General features: G+C 40.5%; 2 protein-coding genes across 2 annotated transcripts in view; one reads left to right on the forward strand and one right to left on the reverse strand.

The window, feature by feature from the left end:
• Positions 1-20,437, forward strand: part of LOC134746327 (rab GTPase-binding effector protein 1) — a 33,713-nt gene extending 13,276 nt beyond the window's left edge. Inside the window, exons 9-15 of the mRNA XM_063680723.1 lie at positions 761-993; positions 2,413-2,506; positions 3,205-3,380; positions 13,453-13,555; positions 15,706-15,822; positions 16,278-16,388; positions 17,124-20,437. Of these exons, the coding sequence (XP_063536793.1) occupies positions 761-993; positions 2,413-2,506; positions 3,205-3,380; positions 13,453-13,555; positions 15,706-15,822; positions 16,278-16,388; positions 17,124-17,291 (1,002 nt within the window). The 3' untranslated portion in view covers positions 17,292-20,437. The remainder of the gene's footprint in view (positions 1-760; positions 994-2,412; positions 2,507-3,204; positions 3,381-13,452; positions 13,556-15,705; positions 15,823-16,277; positions 16,389-17,123) is intronic.
• A 2,594-nt stretch (positions 20,438-23,031) lies between these two features.
• Positions 23,032-27,807, reverse strand: part of LOC134746317 (structural maintenance of chromosomes protein 1A) — a 32,966-nt gene continuing 28,190 nt past the window's right edge. Inside the window, exons 22-25 of the mRNA XM_063680712.1 lie at positions 27,167-27,346; positions 26,618-26,796; positions 25,118-25,295; positions 23,032-23,173 (exon numbers count right to left, since the gene is read on the reverse strand). Coding sequence (XP_063536782.1) covers positions 23,114-23,173; positions 25,118-25,295; positions 26,618-26,796; positions 27,167-27,346 — 597 coding nt within the window. The 3' untranslated portion in view covers positions 23,032-23,113. The remainder of the gene's footprint in view (positions 23,174-25,117; positions 25,296-26,617; positions 26,797-27,166; positions 27,347-27,807) is intronic.

Consider the following 27,807-nt stretch of genomic DNA (forward strand, 5'->3'; position numbering starts at 1 on the left):
TGCTTCCCATCAGGCGGCTCGTCTGCTCGTTTGCTGAACATCACATAAAAAAAAAAAAAAAAAAATGTCACCCGGTCGGTGATTAAGGACAAAGCATGGCACTATTTTCTCTTTCCTCTTATAGGAATCGCAATAAGACTATCTATCTCTATCAAAGAGTGTCGGGCCCTTGCCCAAAACAGATTCATTCAATCCATTATGATTGAGTCGCTCGGTGGCTGGCGGCGAGAGCGGTGGTTCGTGCGTCCAAATCGCGACCTAATTTGCCTCATGCATAAAGTTTATATTTAAACGAAATATTTTTTATTTGGATGTTTGTTACCGTTATATTATGTTACAAATGCATTTCCATTTAAATTAATACATAAATAGTACAAAAATTTGCCCGCGAAAAGCTAGTGAGCGAAACGCGCGAAACGTCACGTGACGTCACGCGTTCGACAGATTAGTTCACAATGTTCACATAAGTGTCATTAGTACCAAACGTCAGTTGAACCGTCCAACGTGTGACGTCATCACGCTCTGTTGCATTCGCGCCAAAAATTATGAGCGTTTCAACCGCTCAAAACTTTTCCACATGTTCAATATTTTTTAATAAAGTCATATGAAGATTTACAAAAGTATTTAATTTTTTCCGGTCTTCAAACGATATAAATTATGATTACAAAATTTAAAAAAAAAAACATGCAGCTAATTAGGATCCATAGATCTTCTGAAAATAAATAACATAACAAAATTGCAATAATGCCATTACATGCAGGCAACCGAGGAACTCGAAGGCGCCCGCTCCATCCACGACGAGACCATTCGCTCGTGGCACACCGAACGGAGCTCCAGCACAGCCCTACTTGAGGAGCTAAAGAAGGCTGTAGAGTCCTCTAAGACAGCGTTAGAAGCCCGTGCCGTCGCGGCCAAACAAGCCTCAGAGAGGGCCTTAGAACAAGTCACTAATTTGACTGTGGAGAGAGAAGAGTTACAGAGGAAACTGGACAGGTAAGACACATTTCCTAGTTAACCAGGCTGGCATAAATGCCATCCAATCACCTAGTTCAGCCCTACTAGAATAGCTGAAGAAGGTTTTAGAGTCCCCAAAGACAGCGTTAAGAGCGCGCTCCGCCGCGGCCAAAGAAGCCTCAGAGAGGGCCTTAGAACAACTTACTAGTTTGACTGTGGAGAGAGAAGAGTTACAGAGGAAAATGGACAGGTAAAAATAATCATTGTTTCTTATTTAGCCTAGAAAAGGGCTTCGGAATAATAGGGGATATTACTGCAATGTTCTGCCACCAGAGTGAGTAACTTATATATACTGTGCCTTTAACTGTTTTTTTGACAAGTTTTCAGAGATAATAAAACATGACATTGATGCACCAAGGCGGTATGTTTGCAGACAACTTACCGGGAAATGCGAATCCTAAATTTCGCTATCTGCCTCTTTTTCGCTCGAATATGCAAAAATGACAGAGATGTTAGATAACGAAATTTAGATTTTCTTGTTTTGTGATAGACCCTCAGATTGTAGTGATGGCGCCCCCTGCGCAGTTTCGCGTAATATTTCCTATTATATAAATAAAAACCCAATGCTATATGCCAAAAAAGCCTTACATACATCATTTTAGAAAAAAGCTGATACTTTTTAAACTGCTGGATCGATTTCTATTCAAACATAGCTAGACAAGGGAGTTGGATTTCATGTAAAAAAAAAACACTCATCGAAATAAGTCCATTTAAGTCTGCTCTAATCCCAAAGACCAAGTCTACGAAGTTATTAAAGTAGGTACTTATTTAACGCTTTTTTGCACTTAAAATAGAGTAGACATTCACTCTTGCGGGATTTCCCTGAACCCCCCTTGAGACTTCGTATGATAAGATTGATAAATGAAACAGAATACAAAACTTTATTGGTATAAGCAAATTTTACAGATCACATTTAACAATCGTGCATACTACCAGTGCCCTGTTTATCAAAAACTTGTAGCTTATAATAACATCAACATCAAACATTTATTCAGCAAATAGGCCACAGGGGCACTTTTACATGTAATTTTTTACAAACAATAAAATTAACCCAAAATTACAAAAAAACAACAATTACATAAATATAAATGTCAAATTACACAAAAAAAGCTAATAAAAAATATACAAACAACAGAAGTACTAACATTGTTTAGAGATTTAAAAGTCTCTAGGTGTCAGAGATAAAATGTATATAATAATAAAAAAGATCATCAAATTATTTTGAGATGTAAAGGGTCTCCAAGACTTGAATTGTTATATAATTAATACAAGTGGAAGTCCCTTTCTAACAAAAGCTGTCAGAAAGTGAGTTCCGCTTGGATTACAAGCTACAAGCTTTTGATAAACAGGGCACAGGTAATCAATGGTAAGTTACTAAGTGATATATTTTGATTGCAGTCTTGAGCGCGACAACGCCATGCTGGTGGGGCGCTTCACGAAGCGGGCCGAGGAGATGCAGAACGAGTTCATCGACCTGCCCGACAGCGTCGACGTAAGACACATTTTGTATATCGGCGGCCGATAGTAAAATCAGGCCGATCGTAAAGTTCCTGTGTAATGGTAATAAACCTAAATAAAACCACAACACAAACACAAAACCAAAATAACACAAATTTTTTTTAGAAAGAAATTTAATATGTTCTTAGAGTTTGTGTGTGTGTGTGTGTGTGTGAGTTCTGATAAACCAATAGATAGGTAGGATAGGTTCGTTAGGTTGCTTCAGTTGCCCGAAGTGCAAACTGTTCAGAAATAGGAGCAGGCTCCGTCGACTAACGATAAAATGATTTTCACGATTCACGATATGCCTACAAACTACATGATCTGCCTGATTTTACGATCGGCCGTCGTCGTCTGAATGCTGAAAGTGCAGATTTGCGGAATTTATGCATTCAATCACGATGGAGTTAAAATGTGATATTGTGATTGAGATTCAGCTGAAATGCGTTAGGCATGGAATATAGATACAGCTGCCCCTTTTTGTTGTATCTCAACATTTTTTTTGAATGATAGACGCATATGATCTAAGTAGTACAAAATATCAGAGCAAATGATTACTCTGCTTCTACTGTTTTGCTCTTCGATGTTTTTTTTTTGTAATGTTGATATCCAAAAAACGTAACCAGATTTTGTGGTCCATTAAAGTTCCTAAAGAAGTCATAAGTCAAATTTCAAAGTCATTTTCATTCTCAGGAGCTGCAACTGTACAGCCTTGAACTGCGCGAGAAGCTGATCTGCGTGCAGATCGGAAGAGAGGAGGCACTTACGGCCGAGCGCGATCTACGAGCACAACTGCTGGAGCAGAGCCAGCAGTTCCACCGGCAGGAGGATGAGCTGCAGGAGACCAGGAGTGCTCTGCGGCACACCAGGTATGGCACCAGGCACAGCTAGGGAAAAAGCTGATCTGCGTGCAGATCAGACGAGAGGAGGCACTTACGGCCGAGCGCGATCTACGAGCACAACTGCTGGAGCAGAGCCAGCAGTTCCACCGGCAGGAGGATGAGCTGCAGGAGACCAGGAGTGCTCTGCGGCACACCAGGTATGGCACCAGGCACAGCTAGGGAAAAAGCTGATCTGCGTGCAGATCAGACGAGAGGAGGCACTTACGGCCGAGCGCGATCTACGAGCACAACTGCTGGAGCAGAGCCAGCAGTTCCACCGGCAGGAGGATGAGCTGCAGGAGACCAGGAGTGCTCTGCGGCACACCAGGTATGGCACCAGGCACAGCTAGGGAAGAAGCTGATCTGCGTGCAGATCAGACGAGAGGAGGCACTTACGGCCGAGCGCGATCTACGAGCACAACTGCTGGAGCACAGCCAGCAGTTCCACCGGCAGGAGGATGAGCTGCAGGAGACCAGGAGTGCTCTGCGGCACCACACCAGGTATGGCACCAGGCACAGCTAGGGAAGAAGCTGATCTGCGTGCAGATCGGACGAGAAGAGGCACTTACGGCCGAGCGCGATCTACGAGCACAACTGCTGGAGCAGAGCCAGCAGTTCCACCGGCAGGAGGATGAGCTGCAGGAGACCAGGAGTTCTCTGCGGCACACCAGGTATGGCAACAGGCACATCTAGGGAAGAAGCTGATCTGCGTGCAGACCGGACGAGAGGAGGCACTTACGGCCGAGCACAACTGCTGGAGCAGAGCCAACAGTTCCACCAGAAGGAGACCAGGAGCGCCCTGCGACACACCAGGTATGTCACCACCACGTCACCAGTGTCACCTGGATAAGAAACCAGAGAAGCTGGTCTGCCGATCGGGTGCTAGGAGCTCCTGGCCTGGTGACACACCAACTATGTGTGCCCGGGTACACAGCTCGGTCAAACCGCTTGCAGCCGCGAGGCTGAAGTGTATACATGACGCTTTGGAGATCTTATACATTTTTGAGTGTATTTCACTAAATATTGTCTGTTTTTTATGTCTCAACAAAAAAAAACATATCTAAGGAATCTTAGATTCCTTAAAAAATTGTATACATTAAATAAAACTATGAAAACGGATTATATCGCGTACATTGAATTTATAATACATCCCGAGGTTTCGAACCCTTTACAGCGTTCGTGGTCAACGGGTGACTGAGGAAAAATTACAAAGTGCAAAAATACCCACATACTAAAATAATGAACAATCATAGACTACAAACATTAAGGCTGGTTGTACATGCAAAAACGGTTCATAAGGCTAGTTATACACTACAATTATTTTCAAGTAAAGATATATATTTATACGCGATAAAAAAACTACGCCGGCTCCAACCCTACACCACGGACCCGAGAAGATTTAATTCCCTCCTAAATTGTAGGAGGGTATCCCAATATGGGACCGGCAACAAACTCGGCGGGACACATCTTTTCAAAACATATTATACTCAGAATGTCCAGCATCATCCAACACTAAAGTCTCACAGTCTATGTCTCGCTTGCTCCTTTATCAGATGGACTAACAGCTTGGGATCCTGTAGTCCATCTGATAAAGGACCAAGAGGATAATCCGTTTTCATAGTTTTATTACACGACTGCCCAAAAAAAAAGAGTGTAATGTTTTCAGCGTTCATGTTTGTATGTAGATATGTATATATATATGTATGTGAGTTTCTTTATTCCACCATAACTTCTGAATGCCTTAACCGATTTAGATGTATGATATATCATTAGAATCCTTACGTCATCCCGGGTGACATAGGCTATGTGACGTCATTATAAAAACAACATGGCGGACGTAATACACAATAACGCGCGACATTTGGAAAAAAAAATCTTGCAAACTTATCGAGTGGGGTATCAAAATGAAGAGCTTTGAGAGACGATTCGAAATATATATGCAACATATGCGTTTGATTCTTACTTTAGTACAATAAGGATTTTTAAAATATGTTAAGAAATTAAATCCTTCTATCTTATTTAGTGACGTCTTAAATTTAAAAGAATTCTACCGCTGATCATAAAAATATACGTACATAAAAAGATAATATGGTATAATGTAAATTTTGAAACTAAACACTAAGATTTTAAAATCGCGCTATTGAAATATTTGAAATCTAAAATTTGTGTGAACTTCGATTTAAACAATGATATTCGTATTACTTATAAATTTTTACTTGTCTACTGATTTAACCCGGTTGTAAAGGAAAAAAAAAAACAGATTTTGTTTGAACTCGTGCATAGGTGCCACATAGGTACCACAGAAAACCTACTAACTCCATTTCATATTAGCTTTAGTACTAACCGAATTTTCATGATTGTGAAAAGTGTTTAAGTCACAATGTTTATACTATGTGTATGTTCATTTAACATGTATTGTAGAAAGCTCGCGACATGAAGTCGACTGTGTATTAATCTAAGGACTTAATAAAAGTGCCGAAGCGTCCGAGAGATTGGATGTAGCCTTTAATAATTTGATGTTTAAATTCAAAGGCCGAAGTTTGAAATCCCCGTAGGGCCGGAGTGCGCGTTTTCCGCAACTTGCCCCTAGTATCTGAATTGCAAAGGCCGAAAACCAAGTGTAGTGCTCAAACACAACAATAGTAAAATTGTCTAAATGCGAAAGCCGAGCTCCACGTAGAGCCGAAAGCCTGGAGCGTCCGACAGGTACCGTCAAGTAGGGTAACTGAGGACAGATGGGGTAACGGGTAACTATTGTAGATTTTTTTTAATATATGATATAATCCGTTTTCATAATTTTATTTCATGAGTAACCATCGCGGTAACCGAAGACAATATTAATATGTTCTAATTGAATTAGATAAAAAAATCTACCCTGAGACTGTTAAAACATGACTCAAAGAATGTAAAAGTAAACTATAATTGGGACATATTTCCTTTCTCTAATGTTATAGCTCGACGTCAGTGAAAGCTGGCGTGAATCCGCACAGGACAGGGCAAAAATAGCTTGCTCTTGTGTCGGAGGCCAAGACTCATTTTGGGTCATCGCGCCAACCAAGCAAGTAGTAAGTAAGTTAGTAATGTTATCCCACCTGTCCCCAGTTAACCCACTTGACTATACAAGCTTGCTGTAATTTATCCTACGCACATAGCCGAACGCCCGAAGAGTGCGAGAAAGACGCGCCTTTCTTTTATTTAGTATTCAGACATAGAACATTATTATAGTACAAGTATCTAAATGCGAAGGCCGCAGGCCCGAAGCGTTCGTGTTCGAGAGTAGCGCACTTTTAGTATTCAAACACAGAACAATGTTACAAGTGTCTAACTGCGAGGGCCGTAGGCCGCGCTCCACCTAGGGCCGAAGGCCCGGAGTGTCCAAGAGGTACACGCTTCCTGCAATTTCCCCTAGTATCTTAATAACGAAGGCGCGCTTAAAGACCGAGCTGCGGGACTCGTGGAGCTCGGCCTTCGGCCTTTGCATAGTTATAAGTCTTACGCATTTCTATACTTGTACAATGGTTTTGTGTTTCAGCACTAACCTCCTGCAGCTTGGCCTTAGGCTTTTCATAGAAGCGCGTCTCTCTTGGAAGTTTTGGGCCTTCGGCACTACGCTGAGCTTCTGACTTGTGCAAGTATGCAAGTGTTAATTATACGTCATAATTTCATAGAAATTTCCCATTTAAAATAATACTTGCACAGTCTGGACAATCAAAATCGCTGCATACTTATCTTTGTCTAACTCTATCAACCTGCTATTTTGCCGAAGGCCATGCGTGGGCCGCACCAACGTCGAGTCAAAGCGGTCAAAGATAATTTAATAAAAATCTTTTTTAGTAAAAATTAAATTTATGAGACTATGAGTCTTTCCTGATCTTGAGCCTCTAACATTCAAAACTACTACTACTTCTTAAAAGCTGTACTTATGTAAAGATAAAGATGTGAAATGTCCCAAACCGTGAACATATTGCCCACAGAAAAGATGACCGTATATATTTCGATTCCGGAACGTTGAGCTAATTAAAAGGTCAAATTTAATATCCACATTTAAAAATTGCCTGGATTTTTTTATAAATCATAGTTTTAGTTCGTTTTGTCACTAAAATGAATAAAATAAAATAAATTAATTAAAAAATTAAAAACACGACTGCGGAATTTTAAGCGAACTGAAAAGCTAAAAATAATTTTGATGTTACTTACATAACTTTATAAATTTCAATTGGAATATAAATGTACACTTACGGTCATTTATAGTTAATACAAAGGTTTATGCACATTTATGACGTGACTGTCCCTGTGTATTTTATTTCGATTGCAGTCGGGGGACCTTGATGTAGTGCATTTTCCCATTCAAAAGGTCCCCCGACTGCAATCGAAATAAAATACACAGGGACAGTCACGTCATAAATGTGCATAAACCTTTGTATTAACTATAAATGACCGTAAGTGTACATTTATATTCCAATTTAAATTTATAAAGTTATGTAAGTAACATCAAAATTATTTTTAGCTTTTCAGTTCGCTTAAAATTCCGCAGTCGTGTTTTTAATTTTTTAATTAATTTATTTTATTTCATGAGTAACTATCGCGGTAACCGAAGGCAATATTATGTATACATTAAATTAAATTTACGGTTTAATTTAACTCACTTGTTTATATTCTTAGTTTCCAAAAAATATTGTAAGGTGAAAAGTTTTTTGGAGAAGGAAAGTTTTGTACTGTGAAAGTTATATGTGTATAATGTGTATAATATATGTTGTATTATATGTACTAAACAAATCATCCACTACTAACAATTTGCTTCTAGCATTTGAATGTTTGATGTTCACCTTTTCTGGTATCGTGCGTGTTTCGTGACATAATTACAGTGAAAAGTGATTTCATTTTTTATAATGAAGTAAGTAATTTTAGAGTTACATATTAAGATACCACATTTATATTTAATATAAGATATAGTCATTAAAAGCTGCTTATATCACCTTTGCTTTATATGCATGATTGCATTTCATGACTCTTTTGTTCGATATATTTTCTACTAAATATTTTTTGAGTGGATGGATGAAATTAGTACGGTTATCTGCATTAATACGTTACCACAACGAAGGTCACAAAAATATCTGACACGATCTTATTTGTAGAGTCATAAGAACGTGTCACAGTCTTCATCCCTCACTCCTCGTATACTTATAAATATAGTTGCGATCGTCCAAAGACTAAGGTGCCGGCTTTCTATGAGAAGGGTTTTTATGAAAGGATTTTTATTTTTAGAATGCGTATTAAATTCACATACGGGTAAAAGAAATCTGTATCGTCAAGGAATTATAAATTAACCGTATTGTGAAGCTAAAGTTATTAGTTAAAGTAGTATCAACTACTCAACTTTTTTTTTACAGGCTTGGCAAGTTAGACTCCAGAGAGATATCCGCAGATTGGACTATGATTTGAAGAGAAAAAATGGAGAAGAAGAAGCATGAAAAGTTTAAACGTATTATTATAGTACATTACCTCTTCACAATAACTTATTTAAAATACAATTCCATAAAATGAAGTGTTTGTGAAGTATTATTCTTATAAATAAATTTTCGTAAAGTTATTGGCACGACCACAGATTTAATATATATGCTAGATGACGCAAATACCACGATTTGTATTGAAACCAAGCGTGCCGACTTTTTCATACAAAATTTACGCATAATATAATTTTAAAATTACTTATCTGTGATAGGAAATATGTTCTTGCCTTTGGGTGCTAGTAATTTTTGGGCTGTTGCAGTTAATTATCACGAAGCATTTTTTAAGTTTTCACGGACGTCCGGCTGCAACAACTGACGCGCGTGGACTGTAAAGAGCGACGGTCAACCTCGACGCTTGGTCGGGGTTCGGACACGCGAAATAGATGCATTTGCGTCTTCTATGGTATATTTATTTCTGTGGGCACGACGTTTGAGGTCACGCACACAATATAACATGCCATATAATGTCACCAGGTTTTTGAAATAGGTGTCCGTTTCTCGTACCGATAGCTAGTTCAACAGCCAAATGCAGATAGACCTAAAAGTTTCTTCGAGCTATATCGTGCACTCATTAGTTTTATTATTATTTTTGCAATTAGTACTTTATAATTATGTAGCTGTGTGCGTAGTCATTCGACTCGCTCTCTTGCCGACACTTGATAGGTCAGTTAGTGCTGGTGGGCCGCGAATTGAATTCTCGTCCGATTTTTTTATTAAATATATTAATAACGGGTCACTCACGTGTTTTAAGTCGAAAACGCTCGACATGTTTCACTCCGTACCGAGGAGCGTCATCAGGAGCTTGCGTCGACGGTGAGGGACCGGCGCAGACTGCGGGCCGCAGCTCTCCGCGCCCGATGACTCGGCGCGGGCGCCGGTGGCGGCAGTGGGGGGCGAGAAACTACCCTCGTTTACGGCATTATTGTCAAATGATGGGTTGCACACAACACTCACTACGTCATTCGCTAATGGTTAAAACACGTGAGTGACCCGTTATTAATATATTTAATATGTCTGTGTCTCACGGAAGTTTTGTGATTTTTTAATTCTTTATTAATTCTAAGTGTAGGAGTAACTATTATTTTATTGTGAAAAGTACCCTTAAAGTGATACTCCTCAATACTCAATATCTGAGAAGAAATGATAGGAACCATCAAGGTTATGATAGCGAGAAGAGTTGGACGGCGAACGATTAGTAAGTAACCGAGCAGTGTTGGCCGAAATGTTAATGCAATTAACCATTAACCAGTACAAATTGAACCATAAACCGCGACTGACGGTTATAGTTTACGGTTCAATTTGCACTGATTAATGGTTTTTGCATTAACATTTCGGCCAACACTGCAACCGAGGGTGTTTTGTTTCGAAGTTGGTTTAATCTTTCTTAATATTCTTCTTCCAAAAAAGAGATCTCATGAAGCTAAATCTTATGAATGTAGGTCAGGTGGAGTCAGTGGGAATTTTAAAAATTTTTGCAACTTTTTTCGTCTCGGCACTTTTTCGTATTCCACTTAGTATCGTTAACACTATCGATCTAATATAGGCAATACAAATATGTGTAACATTTTTATTTGTCAAATGATAATCTCATAAAAATTACCAAGTTATGTGATTAAAAATATTTTATAAGAAAAAATTAGGACTACATTGAAAAGGCTGTGAAGAAAGAATAGGTTGCCTTATTGTGGTGCGAATGAAACCAGTGCTTTATATTAGACATAATACTTTTACGCTTTTTATTAATAACTACACATAGTGAGATGTCAAGTATTAAATACTTTGGCTGCCATATCATGCATAATGAAACTTATTAGTTTGTAGGTAAGTATTGAGGTTGTTTTCAATGTTTACAATGTCTAGATTTTATCCTTTATGCTTTTTTGTATGACTGCTTTTGTCGCTGCTAGATTTTAAACTGTCAATTCCGGATTATGAAATACTAATATTATGAGAGCTTTTAATTTTTGTTGTTTTTACTTTTAGATGTTTTTATAATACTTAATACAATCAAAATAAACTGCCTGTTTTCTTTTATTTATTTCTAACTTTCGTTACTGACTAACAACTTATTATTATCTGGGAAACGAAAATTATAGGTCCTTCCAACCCGTTATGGGTTCAAACCCTAGTTCGTTCCGTCGTAAATTTCCGGAACTGGTATCTGATTGATGATGATGGTGGTCATTTGATTTTTACCATTAGATATTCTGTGAAGGAAAACATATTGAGGAAACCTCACATCGGTTCAATGTATATGCAGTGAGGGCTACCGCGTTTAATTTCGCCGCTAGAGGCGCTAGTGTAAATGGAGGTCTTTCAAAATGTCAAATGCATAGAAGTTTTGGGGGTTTCAATCTTTTTTTATCGAGAATTTTCACTCCTTATTCATAATTGTGGTAAATCTTTGTCCATCTTTGATTAATTAACAATAGATACTCGTATAGCTCAATAAATGTTAGTGGTTTAAAAAAGGGCCAACCAAAATATATGCAAAATTAAGCAGCTGATACTCGTGCCTGAGGAAGGATTCCCGACGAATCTGTAACATGTCGCCAAAAGCGACTAAAAATAACAGTGAGTGAAACCGTACTGATCTGAATATTTTAAAATTAAACAGGTTGAAAAAATGGCACATTTAAACGTTAAAATACCTTTGTGTATATTAAAACGTTTGATTTGTGTTTTTCTGGACCTACATCTACAGTGGCGCCAACTGGTGAGCACAAAAACGGTAGCCGTCATTCCAAACCTCATTTGTGTCAGCATGGGAACGCTCTTCGTGCATTAGGAGGCAAGTGCCCAGCAGTGGAACGTGTATACGATAGTATATGATCTATATCAAGCCGAATACGTTTTAAAATATAAATATGATTTTACTGACTGATAGCTTACAGTCACAAACAATAATTATGTTAACATAGTAGTTCTTCGGACCTTCCAACTTCGATTCCCTACAACTATGTAGGTGGTGCGCTGACGTGCCTACAATGCGCTCGAGTATTTAGCAAGAAGATAGGGTACGTGAGCCACCTAAGGGCGCATCAGAGAGCGGATCAGCTACACGCTAATAACGCGAATTAAAAATTGCCTACTCTAGAGCACAAATCGGTCAGGAGAGCATCATCATCTTCGGACTACACACGACCGTTGACATTCAACTAAGTATACGTAACAGTGGCGGGGCGTCCATTTGCTCAATTATTAAACAACAATGAAATTTTCTTTTTAATACAGTTGCTCAAAAAGTGGTACTTTTTGTGGCTGCGTAGCGTGCGAGAAGCTCAATTTCTCGAACTAGTGCTTTTTACTTTTTAGTTCCAAACTATACTTTCGAAACGCAGTTAAAATGTAATTTAGCGCGGAGCAGGTACCAGGGCCTCATGAGTTATGAGGAGGCGTCGTTGACCAACCCGCGCCGGGCCCGCGGCGGCCGCGGCCGGGGCGCGCACGAGTATGAAGGTATCGCGGGCTGCGGCAGCTCAAGTATCGCGGGCTGTATAGGTACTTTTGGTTTTGGTTTGGTTTGGTGGTATAATTCTACTAATGATATATTAATTTATTATTTTTTCGCAATTGTATTAAAAAACGTCGTTTACAACACGTGTGAAATGTCTTTTCACACTAGTTGTAAAATGTACTATTCCACTCCTAAGAGAACAGTTCAGTTGTGTTAGGTTTGGCTTGCCGACGAATATCTTTATACGCGCTGCCACACTACATATGTATTCCTGTACATTTTGCGATATACATTGTCAATCGATAAAGTTTGACAATCTAGTTACAAACAAAGAGTACTACAGTTGTTAAATATTTTGCACTCATTTACTTTATTACTTTTAACCTTAGAAACAAATAAAAAGTGGAAAAATTCACCGTCTTGGGTGGGATCCGGTGGTCGTGGGTTCAAGTCCCACACAAGACGGTGAATTTTTCCACTTTTAATTTGGTTCTAAGCTTAATATCATCGTTCGCAGACGTTTCTGCGCGATACAAAATTAATTTTGTTATTATTGTGTTACCTACGACATGGGGAATTCCGCAAAAGTGTTTACTTTGTCGGGGACACAAATCTATATTATATACCGAAGAAGAAAGAAGAAGAGAAGAGTGAAAGAAGGCTATTAAAGAGAGTCCATAAGGGAGAGGTAGAAACAGGAGTTGGAAGGGGCGGACCTCAGCGGACTTTCTCTGATCAGATCGGGGAAATCCTGAAGAAAGGCCAGGTCAAGAGCACCCTAAACCGGCGAGCGTGTATGAGGAATGTTATGAAAGTGAAGGACGCGAAAGAGGTATGTCGGGATCGTAGCAAGTGGAAATCCGTGGTCTCTGCCTACCCCTCCAGGAAATAGGTGTGACTATATGTATGTATATTATATACCGTTGAATTTAAAGCTATCTAACTTTATGATTTCAAATATCGGCTTCCTATCTTTATCAGAAATCTTTAAAAAATAGCGTCACGTACCTGACACTTTTCTCAAATATCCCGCATAACACTGCCAATAGTATTTAAGTCTTCTTATGAAATGTTTTTTTTTTGTGTGTTGCAGAGAGGAGTTGGACCGGCTGGCGACTGAGCGCGAGCAGCTTCAGGAGTTAGGAGGGAAACTGCGGACGTCAAACGACCAAATCGCGGCGTTGCTAGATGATAAGGTTGGTATTGGGTCATCATTAGCTTACCCCCATCCCATTCATTTGGGGTCGGCGCAGCATGACGTTTTCTTCCATACCTCTCTCTCGCCCGTCATCTTATCACTCGCTCGCATTCGTTTCATATCATCTCTCACACAGTCCATCTACCTTTTCCTCGGTTTTCCTCTCCCGATACTTCCCTCCACATTCATTCGTAATACCTTTACCATTGGTAAGGTTGGTATAGGGTATTCTAAAATTTTTTTATGAATGGTATCAGCTGATCAGGTTTGTTTTGAGGATCAAATGTCTGTATGGGACCCATTGTCTTAAAGCAATACAAAAGTCACAAGTGTTTACTGACAAAACGCTTCATACAAAATGACATTACATTACAAGAGTTAGAAGCCGTGGAAAACAAGGAAATTGCGAATTTGTCGTTCAAATATTGCGTTTATGTATACTGGTGTCTTCTCCTTCTTCTTTTAAAATTATGGCTTCAGCCCAGTGGGACTATTTCGCCAGTATCAAGGTATTAAGAGGTTTAAAAACGACAAAAATTGTACGGTTGTACAAGACAGTGTACGGTGATTTGTTAGCTCTTGTATATCGATAGCTAGACTTTACAAGAAGCACGTGGACTACCGGCCGTTGACTCCAAGATGGTGGTTAAACGCGCTTCAAAATTAATTCTCCATTCACTGCACACTACCACATTAGTTTACTGTATAATAAGCTATCGATATTACACTTTAAACAATATTAATGAGCAAAAAACAAAGTAATTAATCACGATGCTAACTATCAAGATGGCGCTCGAACCGGAAGTCCTATACTGGTGTCGTAAAAATTTTCTTTTAACCTTTTCGACGCCGTGTCAAACACAAAGCTGTCATCCAGACGCTACGTCACCGAAGTGTCAAAGCTTAAATTGAACTTTATTCATATGCACGTAGGTCTATGTTGCTCTGTGGTCTATGACCGATTGATCGGTCTTTGGCGTTGAACCTACGATGCGTATATATCGATCATTGGCGTCCAAAAGGTTAACAAAATGTAAGGAATCAAATACTTTATAAGGTACCATTAGTCCATTACTTTATTCCTATTTGGAAGTTTTTTTTTTAAACTGGTAAGTTATCAATTTATTGTGATAAATTGCTCATTTCTATCTATTTAACTAGATTTAGTTATAAAATTCAACATGTGGAAAATACCCTATTATTTGTGCCATTCTCAACAAAAAGGGTACTTATTGTCAGTTGCCAATAAGGCGCTATTTCCATATAACTTCAATATGAAATCATCCTTATCGACTAAAGACAATGTGGTACCTTTTGGTTGAAAACGTCACATTTATAGTTTTAGATCGAGTGCTTTACATTTTGATCAGTTATTCTATACTAAACGTTTAAACATTCAAATCGGTATGACGAAAGTAGTTGATAAAATGGGTTCTTAATGCTGTTATTAAACAATCTACTATTTTGAAATAAAACTATGAAAACGGATTATATCGCGTATATTGAATTTATAACACATCCCGACGTTTCGAACCCTTTACAGCGTTCGTGGTCAACGGGTGACTGAGGAAAAATTACAAAGTGCAAAAATACCCACATACTAAAAATAATGAACAATTATAGACTATAAACTTTAAGGTCTATGATTGTTCATTATTTTTAGTATGTGGGTATTTTTGCACTTTGTAATTTTTCCTGTCACCCGTTTACCACGAACGCTGTAAAGGGTTCGAAACGTCGGGATGTATTATAAATTCAATATACGCGATATAATCCGTTTTCATAGTTTTATTTCATGAGTAACTATCGCGGTAACCGAAGACAATATTAATCTACTATTTTATTTAGTTTAATATTATTTATATTATTTATTATTTCAATTTAATATTTGGCATGTAATTATTATTTCAATGTAATGGGTTTATACCTGAATAAATAACATTTTATTAGAGTTTTGAATGATTCACGGTTAGTTTCACTAGACTTATATTGACCGGGATATAGACCGTGATTACCTTTTATATTATTTATGAGCTCCCGATATTTCGACGCAGTTGCATGCATCATGTTCACGGGTGACTGAAGATAGCGGGGATTTTATTTCTTTATTATTATTTATATTAAAATGTCAATTTACTTTATCTTTAGAAACGCCTACTGGATGAGCGTACCGAATTAAAAGGACGCGTGGCGGCACTTCAACAAGACTTAGACAACAGCGAGAAAGTGCAGCAGGACTTCGTGCGCCTCTCACAGTCACTACAGGTATCAATGCTCTTCAAGTCTGTCACAGACTCAAACATTGTCGACGGCGTTTTTAGGGTTCCGTACTCAAAGGGTAAAAACGGGACCCTATTACTAAGACTTCGCTGTCCGTCTGTCTGTCACCAGGCTGTATCTCATAAACCGTGATAGTTAGACAGTTGAAATTTTCACAGATGATGTATTTCTGTTGTCGCTATAACAACAAGTACTAAAAACAGAATAAAATAGTTATTTAACCGTTCCCATACAACAAACTTGATTTTTTTTGCCGTTTTTTGCGTAATGGTACGGAACCCTTCGTGCGCGAGTCCGACTCGCACTTGGCCGGTTTTTTTTAAATGAAGCTCAATCAGAAGAAATTGGAAGGAATTGTCATAGGGATTATTATTTGTCATGAAAGATAGTTGTAATGTAGTTATTGTAAACCAGGAAATAACATGTTTTTATGTATGTAGGTGCAATTGCAACGCATCCGCGAGGCGGACACGGAGGTGCGGTGGCAGCACGACGAGGACGTCTCCGAGTGCCCCTCGTGCCACGTGCAGTTGCCCAATAGCAAGAAAAAGGTATGTTATATCCATTTCAGTGGTTCAGAAATGATATTCTCGCGTGGTTCGGTGGCCAAAAAACCAGTGTATCCGGGGCACGGGACGTTAAATTTGATCATTGAACATTAGATAATTTCTAATATACAGTCAGCATCAGCAGTTGTTAAGCGGGCGAGGTGCTCAAAATTATCTTGACGCGATTTTATTGTTAAGAGAATAAGAGCGTGTCAAGGTCATTGTGAACACCTCGCCCGCTTATCAACTTCTGCTGCTGACTGTACATAAAGAATAAATCATAAAAAGTAGGAGGACTCATTTTAACTTTGTTCGGGAAAAGTAGGTAGGTAATTTTAATATTGTGATCGTCTTTTAGTAGAAAAAAGGGCAAAATTAAAAAAACGACCACGTATTACATTTTAATTATTTTTGATTGTATTAAATCGCGTTTTATTTTTTGCCACCGAAAGCAGGCGGGACTCACTCCGCGTTTTCGTCGCGCCGCTACAAGTACACGCGGCCGCCCCCAGTTCTGAGGTTTAGCCATAGTAGTAGCCGCGCACCGCTACGGAACGGACGCCCGTACGCGCATGCGCCACCTAGCGGTCATATCTGTCGTAATAGACGCGTTTTGTTAGAGAGTACATCTTATTATTTATTCTGTGCCGAAAGCCGCAGATGCATTGTGGTCCCGATTCGACCTTACGTTTCTAAACGGTACCCAAAGAATCCATATGATTTTTGAAACGTTTCCAGGTGCACTGTCGGCACTGCGGGCGCATCTACTGCGCGTCGTGCGCCGCGCACGCCGTGCCCGCCGGCCCGCGCCGTGCGCCCGCGCGCGTGTGCGCCGTGTGCCGCACGCTGCTGCAGCCCGACACCGCGCCCTACTTCAGCCAGGCCCCTCCAAGGGAGCCCGACTAATTACTAATCGGTAGATACGACCTAACTTAAACTATAGCCGGATTATCCTAACTAATACTGGTTCCCGCGTTACCTAAACAATATAGTAGCAAAACTTCCAGAATGGCCTAAAAGTGGCTTTTATTGCCTCCATCCTGATCCTAGCTTCCTGTGCCGGAAATACTAAATGATGCGCTTTCGCGCTGTATTATGGCTGTACACGCATCTCATTCCGGTATGGCATCATATTTTGGGGAAGGGAGGAAAATTTCCAATCTCCTTTGGAACAAAATCTCCTACGTACAATTGGAAGTTGACCCGGCTTGGCTGATGTCTGGATGCTGTTGCTGCTACATCTAATAAACTAACTTTAGTTTCAAACGATGCTCCCATGAAAGTTTCGCTAAATTGCTATCGCTCAACTCTAACACCAAAAGTACTACTGTAATCCAGCTTCTACGACGATCCGTTTTGATCGTGTTTATACTAAACAATATTACAAACAAAACCAGTTACTATACAAAAAAGAAAATTAGGTTTCAGCACTTAAATGATATATATTCCATTATTCCTTGGTTAATTAGCCTCATGCATGAAGTTTATATTTGAACGAAATATGTTTTATTCGGGTGTTTGTTACCGTTATATCATGTTACAAATGCATTTCCGTTTTTAAATTACCATTTAATTACTTAAAATTATAAATAAAAAGTACAAAAATTTGCCCGCGAAAAGCTAGTGAGCGAAACGCTCGAAACGCCACGTGACGTCACGCGTTCGACAGATTAGTGTCATTAGTAGCAAACGTCAGTTGGGCCGCCCAACGTGTGACGTCATCACGCTCTGTCGAATTCGCGCCAAAAATTATGAGCGTTTCAACCGCTCAAAAATTTTCAACATTTTAAATATTTTTTAATAAAATAATGTTAAGGTTTACAAAAGTATTTTTATCATTTCCGGTGTTCCAACGATATCAATTATGAATCCAAAAATAAAAATAAATTCATGCATGGAGCTAATTCAACTCTGGTTCTTTTCCTCAGTTACACAGAAATAATACCCAAACTAAACTGTATTAAATAAATTACCTACCTTATGTATCATAAACGATATACCTGCCTAAAAGTTGTAAATATTGTACTATAGACGAATAAAATTCTCTAACTAGCAAACAGGTAATTACTTCTAGTTTATGGTTGACAGATTTATATATTTAATTTTCTACCTTAACCTAAACAAATTAAAGTTTTTCAATGATTCACGGTTAGTTTCACTAGACTTATATTGACCGGGATATAGACCGTGATTACCTTTTGTATTATTTGTGAGCTCCCGATATTACACACAAATAATACAAAAGGTAATCACGGTCTATATCCCGGTCAATATAAGTCTACTAAACAAATTAAGTTGATATTTTAACACACGCCGCTCAATTTGCTTGTAATATGGACTTTATAATTACTGTGTTAAGGTAGAAAATCAAATAACAGAAGGTCGATGTCATCTCTTTCTCTTGTCTTCTGTAATATTTGAATCATGTTGATAGATTAATGGTCTTATAAAGAATTCTAGACTGTAAATAAAATAAGATCTATAGTATATTAGTATCGTATTTGGGTATTTTTGTTGTTTATATGTGTTGCGTCAATGAAATTGTACATTTGAGTATATAAATGTTAACATTGTATTTATTTAAGTCATAGCCATTCTGGCTGTCATGTTTGTCTATAAAGAATCCTACAGACAGCATGAGAAGTAACTAAGCGGACAAGGAGTTTAAAATTATCTGCAAATGCTTTTATTCTCTTAACCTTTCTTATGTAGTGGTCAAAACTCGTGGGTTCAAACAACTTCAAACCGCGGTTGTGTTGTATTAAATATAGAGCAAAAAGAATCATTATCTAAAAGAAAGTAAAATACGAAGGGTTCCGTACCATTACGCAATAAACGGCAAAAAAAAATCACGTTCAATCAGTCACTTTCGACATCATTGTTATAGTTAACGCTATCTCTACTGAGCTCGTTCACTTACGTACTAACAATGGCATTATGTTAAACAAAAGCCATTATGTCTTTTGTGCCTGAGCGCGTGGCCTATGTGCCTGAGGCTCCCACACAATAGCCACGCGATCAGGCACAAAGGCCACGCGCTCAGGCACAAAAGAAATAATGGCTTTTGTTTAACAGAATGCCATTGTCAGTACAGGTAAGTGAACGAGCTCAGTAGATAGACCGCATACTATACAGTGCCTTACATCTTGGGGATGTCAACAGTTTTTTGTTGATTTTAATTCTTTTTAGCTAAGCAGGTGATGAATCCTAAATAGTCCTTAATTATGTAACGTGTAATAAAGATAAGACACAGATAAGGCGGCGGAGATACAGATGAAGTACTTATTTTATTCATATCTGTCATCTGTCCCAGTAATCACAGATGATGGGAAAAAAACTATAACAGATGCTCCACATATAAACTATAACTTTAACACGTGCTTGACCCTTTAAGGCCCACTTGCACCATCCCACTAACCCGGGATTAAGCGGTTAAACCGGGGTTAAGTGTTAAAAAATGTACTGGTAACTCCAAGTTTAACCAGTTAACCCGGGTTAATGGAATGGTGCAAGGGGGCCTAACCGATTTGAATACACCACTTTTTAACTTTGTATTACAATATTTACAATGCACCAGTGTGTGCAGATAATTTTGCTCACCGCGTCCGCTTAGCTACTTCTGCTACTAGCATTCTTTGTCTGGCTAATGTCACATTGTATATTTTAAACAATGTCAAAAAAAAACGAACATGTGTGAGTGGGTAATCTATACTACGTCGGTGGCAAACAAGCGTCGGCCTGCCTGATAGTAAGCAGTCTTCGTAGCCTATGGACGCCTACAACTCCAGAGGTGTTACATGCGCGTTGCCGACCCTAACACTCCGCACCCTCGTTGAGCTCTGGCAAGCTTACTTACCGGCAGGAACACAACACTATGAGTAGGGTCTAGTGTTATTTGGCTGCGGTTTTCTGTAAGGTGGAGGTACTGGGTTCTGCTCTAGATCTGGAATGAGGGCTAACGCGTATGATTTCGCCGCTAGGGGCGCTAGTGTAGATGGTGGTCTTTTCCATAGTTCGAAATGTCACTTGTCACTTCAATGACTGACAGCTGTTCTTTAAGGCCCATTTACATGGTGCGAGTTTCTCGCACGTTTTGGGGCGAGAAATCGTATGACATTATCGTATGCAATAATCGCCAGGCGAGTATCGTATAAAAATGTTTACGTTTATGTTAAAAATGCGAGAAATATAAACTCGCCTACGATTATGTCATTCGATACTCGCACGGAGATTATCGCCAGGCGAAATAGTTTACACGAGGAGCCGCATTCTAGGGAGATATTTGCTTACGATTTCTCGACTCGTCTAAACTCGTTCTCGTATGACATTTTTTCACGTACGTGCGAGTATCGCACGAATCGGTCCGAACCGATTTTCATACGAGTTTTGCCAGTCACATAATATTCGTAATAATATTTCTTGTTTCTAACAATATTTTTACGAGCTTTTATTTAACTTGTAAATGTTTGTTTGTTTGAATATGTTTGTTCTGGTCAAATCTTGCAAATTTAACCCACTTCCCATTATTTGATTGAGCTTAAAATTCCTATACATATGTGACAATGTAATATTATGGTACCATTGAACTGGTCTGATTATGGACACAGGAGGTGGCCATGGGAACTCTATAAAACAACGCAACCTAGATGTGTTTGGGTTGGTTAAAATTCTCTCGATGAGTATTAGTTGTCTGTTAAAGAAAAGTACAGTCAGCGATAATATCTTCTAACAAAAATGTTTTTTTTTTTTTTTAACAAAAACAAATTAATTTAATGATTTTAATATAATTTAAGTTGCATTTATTTTAATATTGGCTCTTGGCGGGAAATAGTTAGCTAAATTCAAGTACCTATATGTATGTATATGTTCAAAATTTTACACCAACTCTTTCAGTTTTCGTGCTGTCCGGCTCTGGAATAATCTGCCCATTAATATTAGACGTGCTAAATCACTCCCCATTTTTAAAAACCTATTAAAAGATCATTACTTGTCTATCTCATTATGATCCTGTTGTCCTTTAATTTATTTGTCGTTATTATGGCTTCCTTTGTCATTTATATATATATGTATACTATGTGTTTATATATATATATATTTGTATACAATAATACATGTAGTCTAATTTAACTATATATGTGTAGTATATGTATTATATTATATTTTTATTGTTTTCTTTATTTTGCACCACCCGATAACTACCGTTTCGTTCGCCATCTCTCTATCTGAAGGTTGGCTGGAAGAGATCGCTGTTTAGCGATAAGTCCGCCTGTTGTTACCTACCAATTTATATCTTTTCTCAATGTCTGTATCTTTTTTTCATGTAGTGTGCACAATAAAGCATTTTATTATTATTATTATTATTATATTCAAAGAAAAAATTTGTTGTGCGTTTTGAAAATGAAAATGTAAAAGTAAAATTTAAAACGTATAAAGTACCGACACAATCAGAACAGTCTCTTGCAATGCACTCATGATGACGACTGAAAAGCATATAAACTCGAAATACGATTCTCGCATTTATGTTTTGTTTACACGGAGACATCCAATCATCAAAGGCGAGGAGATTATCGCCCCTACTTCTACGATATCGTACGTATAGTTTACATGATGCCATGTTTTTTCTAGTGCTACGATAATCGCATGGTCGAGGCGAGAAACTCGCACCATGTAAATGGGCCTTTAGTCTTTTGGACCACCATCAACAGAGGCGCCAACTGGTGAGCAAAAAAACGATAGCCCTCATTACATCCGCTGTGTTGTGCCCTACCATACAAAGCGAGATGACATTCACAGTGTCTATACCTCTCTTCCTCTCGCAAGACTCTGTCAGGGCTAGTTGGAAATGTGGCTGTTGTTTATCTAACTATATGTTTAATTATAATTTATTGTTGTAACATAAAACGTTCTATTGTACATAATAGAGGTCGATAAGAATTAATGTTGTTTTTCATTGCCTCCCTATAATATACCTATACACTGTCATTCAATTTTAAACTTTTCTATCTTCCTATTGATTACGTAGCTGCTGTACCTATAGTATAGGGACCGTGCGCGTTGGAGGGTCTGTCATCTTGTGGCCTGAATCGGAACCATAAACATGTACATTGACACTTCACGCCAAAGCAAGTGCTGCCATCTTGTGGGCTACTTTGGAAGCATAAACTACACATTTACGCCTCGCGCCAAAAATCTGACGTCTCCTGTGCTGCCCCCTACAGTTTATGCACGCTCCCTATACACTATGTTAACTGACGCCGTGTCAAACACAAAAGCTGTCACTCGGACGCCACGTCACCGAAGTGTCAAAACTGAAATTGAACTTTATGCACATGCGTAGGTCTATGTTGCTCTGTGGTCTGTGACGGATTAATCCGTCTTTGGCGTTGGACCTGCGGTGCCGATATATCCGTCATTGGCGTCCACAAGGTTAATCCTACAACTGGACAAAATTTGTGGCTTTCTACAGAATTTCTGTTGAAATTTCAGATGGAAACGTCCTTATTACACTTGAAGCATAAGGTCCCTTCTCTAATGGAAAGCCACATTTAACAACACTGCTTAATAAACTATCAATCCTGTACACACCGCAACAAAGCCTTGAAGATTAACCCTCTTTTTGGGTACAGTCAGGTAAAATAAAACACGATTTATTACAAAACTGAATGTATGTCATAACTTAAACCTTACTAATGAAATGTCAATAGATGAATAAAGAATAATGTATGTTTTTAGTCTTCATACTTCTCCAGGCTGAGAGTGTACACGTCACTAACCAGGCAGTCTGCCGGCTGGAAACAAAATACTTACATTAGTCAATCCTGACAATAACAATAAATAAATGTTATAGGACATTACTACACAAATTGACCGAGTCCCAACTCCCACAGTAAGCTCAAACACCGGCTAAGTGAGAGTCGGACTCGCCCACCGTGGGTTTCGTACTTTTTAGTATTCATTTATTTATTTTAAACTTTATTGCACAAGAACAAGTACAAAAGGCGGACTTAATGCCTTGAGGCATTCTCTACCAGTCAACCACTGGGCCAAACAGAAATTAGTTAAGGTGGGTGCAGATTTATTTGTTGTTATAGCGGCAACAGTAATACATCATCTGTGAAAATTTCAACTGTCTAGCTATCACGGTTCATAAGATACAGCCTGGTGACAGACAGACACACGGACAGCGGAGCCTTAGTCCCGTTTTTACCCTTTGGGTACGGAACCCTAATAAGGCTTGTGTTGTGTGTACTTAGATACCGTTATACACGGTGGCTAAAAAATAAGTGCATTCCCGTTGCCAGGGAGGTTTTGGGATTATACTGAGCAACTTTTACTATGGGACCAACCACGAAATCGCAAGAAAATTTACCCTCCCATAGAAAATGGATCAGCCAAAATGTATGAAACAGCTAAATATTTTTTTCGCGATTTCGGGGCTAGTCCCATAGTAAAAGTTGGTCCTATGACCTCGGAACAGATCCCGACCAGCGCGTCTGCGCAGCCGTAGAACTCCTCCTTGAGGGAGATGACGATGGTCTGCAGGGAGCCCTTCCTGCTGCTGTAGGCTACGTTGTTGTATTACCTCGGAACATATCCCGACCAGCGCGTCTGCGCAGCCGTAGAACTCCTCCTTGAGGGAGATGACGATGGTCTGCAGGGAGTCCTTCCTGCTGCTGTAGGCTACGTTGTTGTATTACCTCGGAACATATCCCGACCAGCGCGTCTGCGCAGCCGTAGAACTCCTCCTTGAGGGAGATGACGATGGTCTGCAGGGAGCCCTTCCTGCTGCTGTAGGCTACGTTGTTGTATTACCTCGGAACAGATCCCGACCAGCGCGTCTGCGCAGCCGTAGAACTCCTCCTTGAGGGAGATGACGATGGTCTGCAGGGAGCCCTTCCTGCTGCTGTAGGCTACGTTGTTGTATTACCTCGGAACATATCCCGACCAGCGCGTCTGCGCAGCCGTAGAACTCCTCCTTGAGGGAGATGACGATGGTCTGCAGGGAGTCCTTCCTGCTGCTGTAGGCTACGTTGTTGTATTACCTCGGAACATATCCCGACCAGCGCGTCTGCGCAGCCGTAGAACTCCTCCTTGAGGGAGATGACGATGGTCTGCAGGGAGCCCTTCCTGCTGCTGTAGGCTACGTTGTTGTATTACCTCGGAACAGATCCCGACCAGCGCGTCTGCGCAGCCGTAGAACTCCTCCTTGAGGGAGATGACGATGGTCTGCAGGGAGCCCTTCCTGCTGCTGTAGGCTACGTTGTTGTATTACCTCGGAACAGATCCCGACCAGCGCGTCTGCGCAGCCGTAGAACTCCTCCTTGAAGGAGATGACGATGGTCTGCAGGGAGCCCTTCCTGCTGCTGTAGGCTACGTTGTTGTATTACCTCGGAACAGATCCCGACCAGCGCATCTGCGCAGCCGTAGAACTCCTCCTTGTGGGAGATGACGATGGTCTGCAGGGAGCCCTTCCTGCTGCTGTAGGCTACGTTGTTGTATTACCTCGGAACATATCCCGACCAGCGCGTCTGCGCAGCCGTAGAACTCCTCCTTGAGGGAGATGACGATGGTCTGCAGGGAGCCCTTCCTGCTGCTGTAGGCTACGTTGTTGTATTACCTCGGAACATATCCCGACCAGCGCGTCTGCGCAGCCGTAGAACTCCTCCTTGAGGGAGATGACGATGGTCTGCAGGGAGCCCTTCCTGCTGCTGTAGGCTACGTTGTTGTATTACCTCGGAACATATCCCGACCAGCGCGTCTGCGCAGCCGTAGAACTCCTCCTTGAGGGAGATGACGATGGTCTGCAGGGAGCCCTTCTTGCTGCGGATGTAGGAGGCCACTTTGCCGATGTTGGTGTTGTCGAGGGCCGCGTCGATCTCGTCGAGGAGGAAGAATGGCGCTGGTTGGAAGCTGGAAAATATAACAAACCATTTCTGTTATCATGGCCAAAAAATATGTGCATTCCCGTTGCCAGTGAGATTTTGGGATTGTACTGAGTAACTTTTACTATGAGACCAACCCCGAAATCTTCTTAAAATTTTTTTCGCGATTTCGTGGTTGGTCCCATAGTAAAAGTGGTTCAGTATAATCCCAAAACCTCCCTGGCAATGGGAATGCAATTATTTTTTGGCCACCCTGTATATGTCAAGTCACTTGCCTATCCGGTGTTCAATCGGATATATTTTTAGGGTATACATACACACTACACAGGACTTTATTCTATCTTCTTTATTTTGCAAATCCACGCTCTTATATTGACATTGTCAACATAACATTTGTTTCCACGATACAACTTGCAGGGCTGGATAAAGCCATTTTGATGGCCTAAGCTTTTCTATGCCATGGTGATCCTCTTCTGGCCCTCCAGTCACGAACTGCTAACAAATGAAATTCACTTCCATCGTCTCTAACTTTCTATTCCCAGACAAAGACGCTTTAGGTCGCTTTTGTGTGCTTGATTAGGTACGGATTCGTCTCCTCAGAAAATACTTTATACATATAAGCACATCCACAGTTTAAAGCCTGTCAACCATATTGAGTTTTGTTTACTGTTCCCTTTAGTTTAGTCCTTTTTGTTCGATTGTTTTTCTAGGATAGCGTACTTTTTGAAGCTAACCTGTGTATGGCGAACAGGTAGGGCTCCTCAGAGTTCTCTGTACCGCTCGGGTTTGTGTGCGAGGGACCGGTTATTGCCTGTGTATGGCGAACAGGTAGGGCTCCTCGGGGTTCTCTGTACCGCTCGGGTTTGTGTGCGAGGGACCGGTTATTACCTGTGTATGGCGAACAGGTAGGGCTCCTCGGCGTTCTCTGTACCGCTCGGGTTTGTGTGCGAGGGACCGGTTATTGCCTGTGTATGGCGAACAGGTAGGGCTCCTCGGGGTTCTCTGTACCGCTCGGGTTTGTGTGCGAGGGACCGGTTATTGCCTGTGTATGGCGAACAGGTAGGACTCCTCGGGGTTCTCTGTACCGCTCGGGTTTGTGTGCGAGGGACCGGTTATTACCTGTGTATGGCGAACAGGTAGGGCTCCTCGGCGTTCTCTGTACCGCTCGGGTTTGTGTGCGAGGGACCGGTTATTGCCTGTGTATGGCGAACAGGTAGGGCTCCTCGGGGTTCTCTGTACCGCTCGGGTTTGTGTGCGAGGGACCGGTTATTGCCTGTGTATGCCGAACAGGTAGGGCTCCTCGGGGTTCTCTGTACTGCTCGGGTTTGTGTGCGAGGGACCGGTTATTACCTGTGTATGGCGAACAGCAGCGCCAGCGCGGCGACGGTCTTCTCTCCCCCGGACAGGTTGGACATGGGCTGGAAGCGCTTGCCGGGCGCCACGCAGTTGTAGTTGACGCCGTCCAGGTAGGGCTCCTCGGGGTTCTCGGGGCCGAGGAACGCTTGCGCTGACTGGTTCATTGCCAGCGCCTGGAAAGAAAGGTCAAATTATGACAGCCACAGTTACCACAAACTGTTGAACACATTTAAAACAAGAATTTGGCATGACTATGAAGTATGATATCTTCGTCTCAACTCATTTTGAACACAAATTTCCATATTATAGTAAAGTTGCCCATAATTGTGCCCATTATAAATTTAAAAAGATAAGATTACGATGTCTATTACCACCGTGTGCATTGCGATATATGTCTTCCAGAACCGACTTGCCAGAGCTTTGGCAGAGAATTGTCGTTCTCGCTACTCCTGGTTTGTACGAGTACTGGACGCGAGGTCGAAAGCCAAGCTGCAAAGCAGAGATTAGACAGTAAGAGATGATAATGACAAAGTAGCTAACAACCTTGTAGATGGCGTCGATCTCGTTGGCCACATGCTCGAAGCAGTCCATGAACTTGTCGTGGCGCTCCTTCTTCACCTTCTCGAAGGCGAGCTTGGCGCGGTGCGCGCGCTTGCGGGCGACGACGAACGCTTCGTTGGTCGCGTTCACTTTCTCGCGGACTTCGTTTAGCTTTTGCATGGCCTGTGGATGTTTATATTTGTTTTAGAAATTATTATTATTATTACGAGCCTATTGTGTCCCACTGCTGGGCAAAGGTCTCCCCCCCCCCCTCTTCTTCCACTCCTCCCGGTTTTGAGCTACATCTGGCCAGTCGCTCAAAAAGGAGTCCAAGTTATCCCGCCATCGCCGACGAGGTCTGCCGGATCCCCGGTTTGACTCATGGGGCACCCACTCTGTGGTTATTTTGGCCCACATGTCATTCGGCATGCGGCAGACATGACCAGCCCAGTCCCACTTTAACTTGGCCGCTTTCCGAGCTACATCTATTATATTATTATTTGAGTTTTAGAGTTAGAGTTTAGAAATAGAAAGTAAAAAGAGCATAAACGTAAGTTTGTTTACTTTTCAAAACAGTTGACATCCTTGTTCCTTTTAACCCTGTGCGTTTCAGCCACAGATAATATCAAAAACCTATTAATTAT

Source organism: Cydia strobilella, chromosome 12, assembly GCF_947568885.1.
Source record: "Cydia strobilella chromosome 12, ilCydStro3.1, whole genome shotgun sequence".
In the NCBI taxonomy this organism is placed as follows: domain Eukaryota; kingdom Metazoa; phylum Arthropoda; class Insecta; order Lepidoptera; family Tortricidae; genus Cydia; species Cydia strobilella.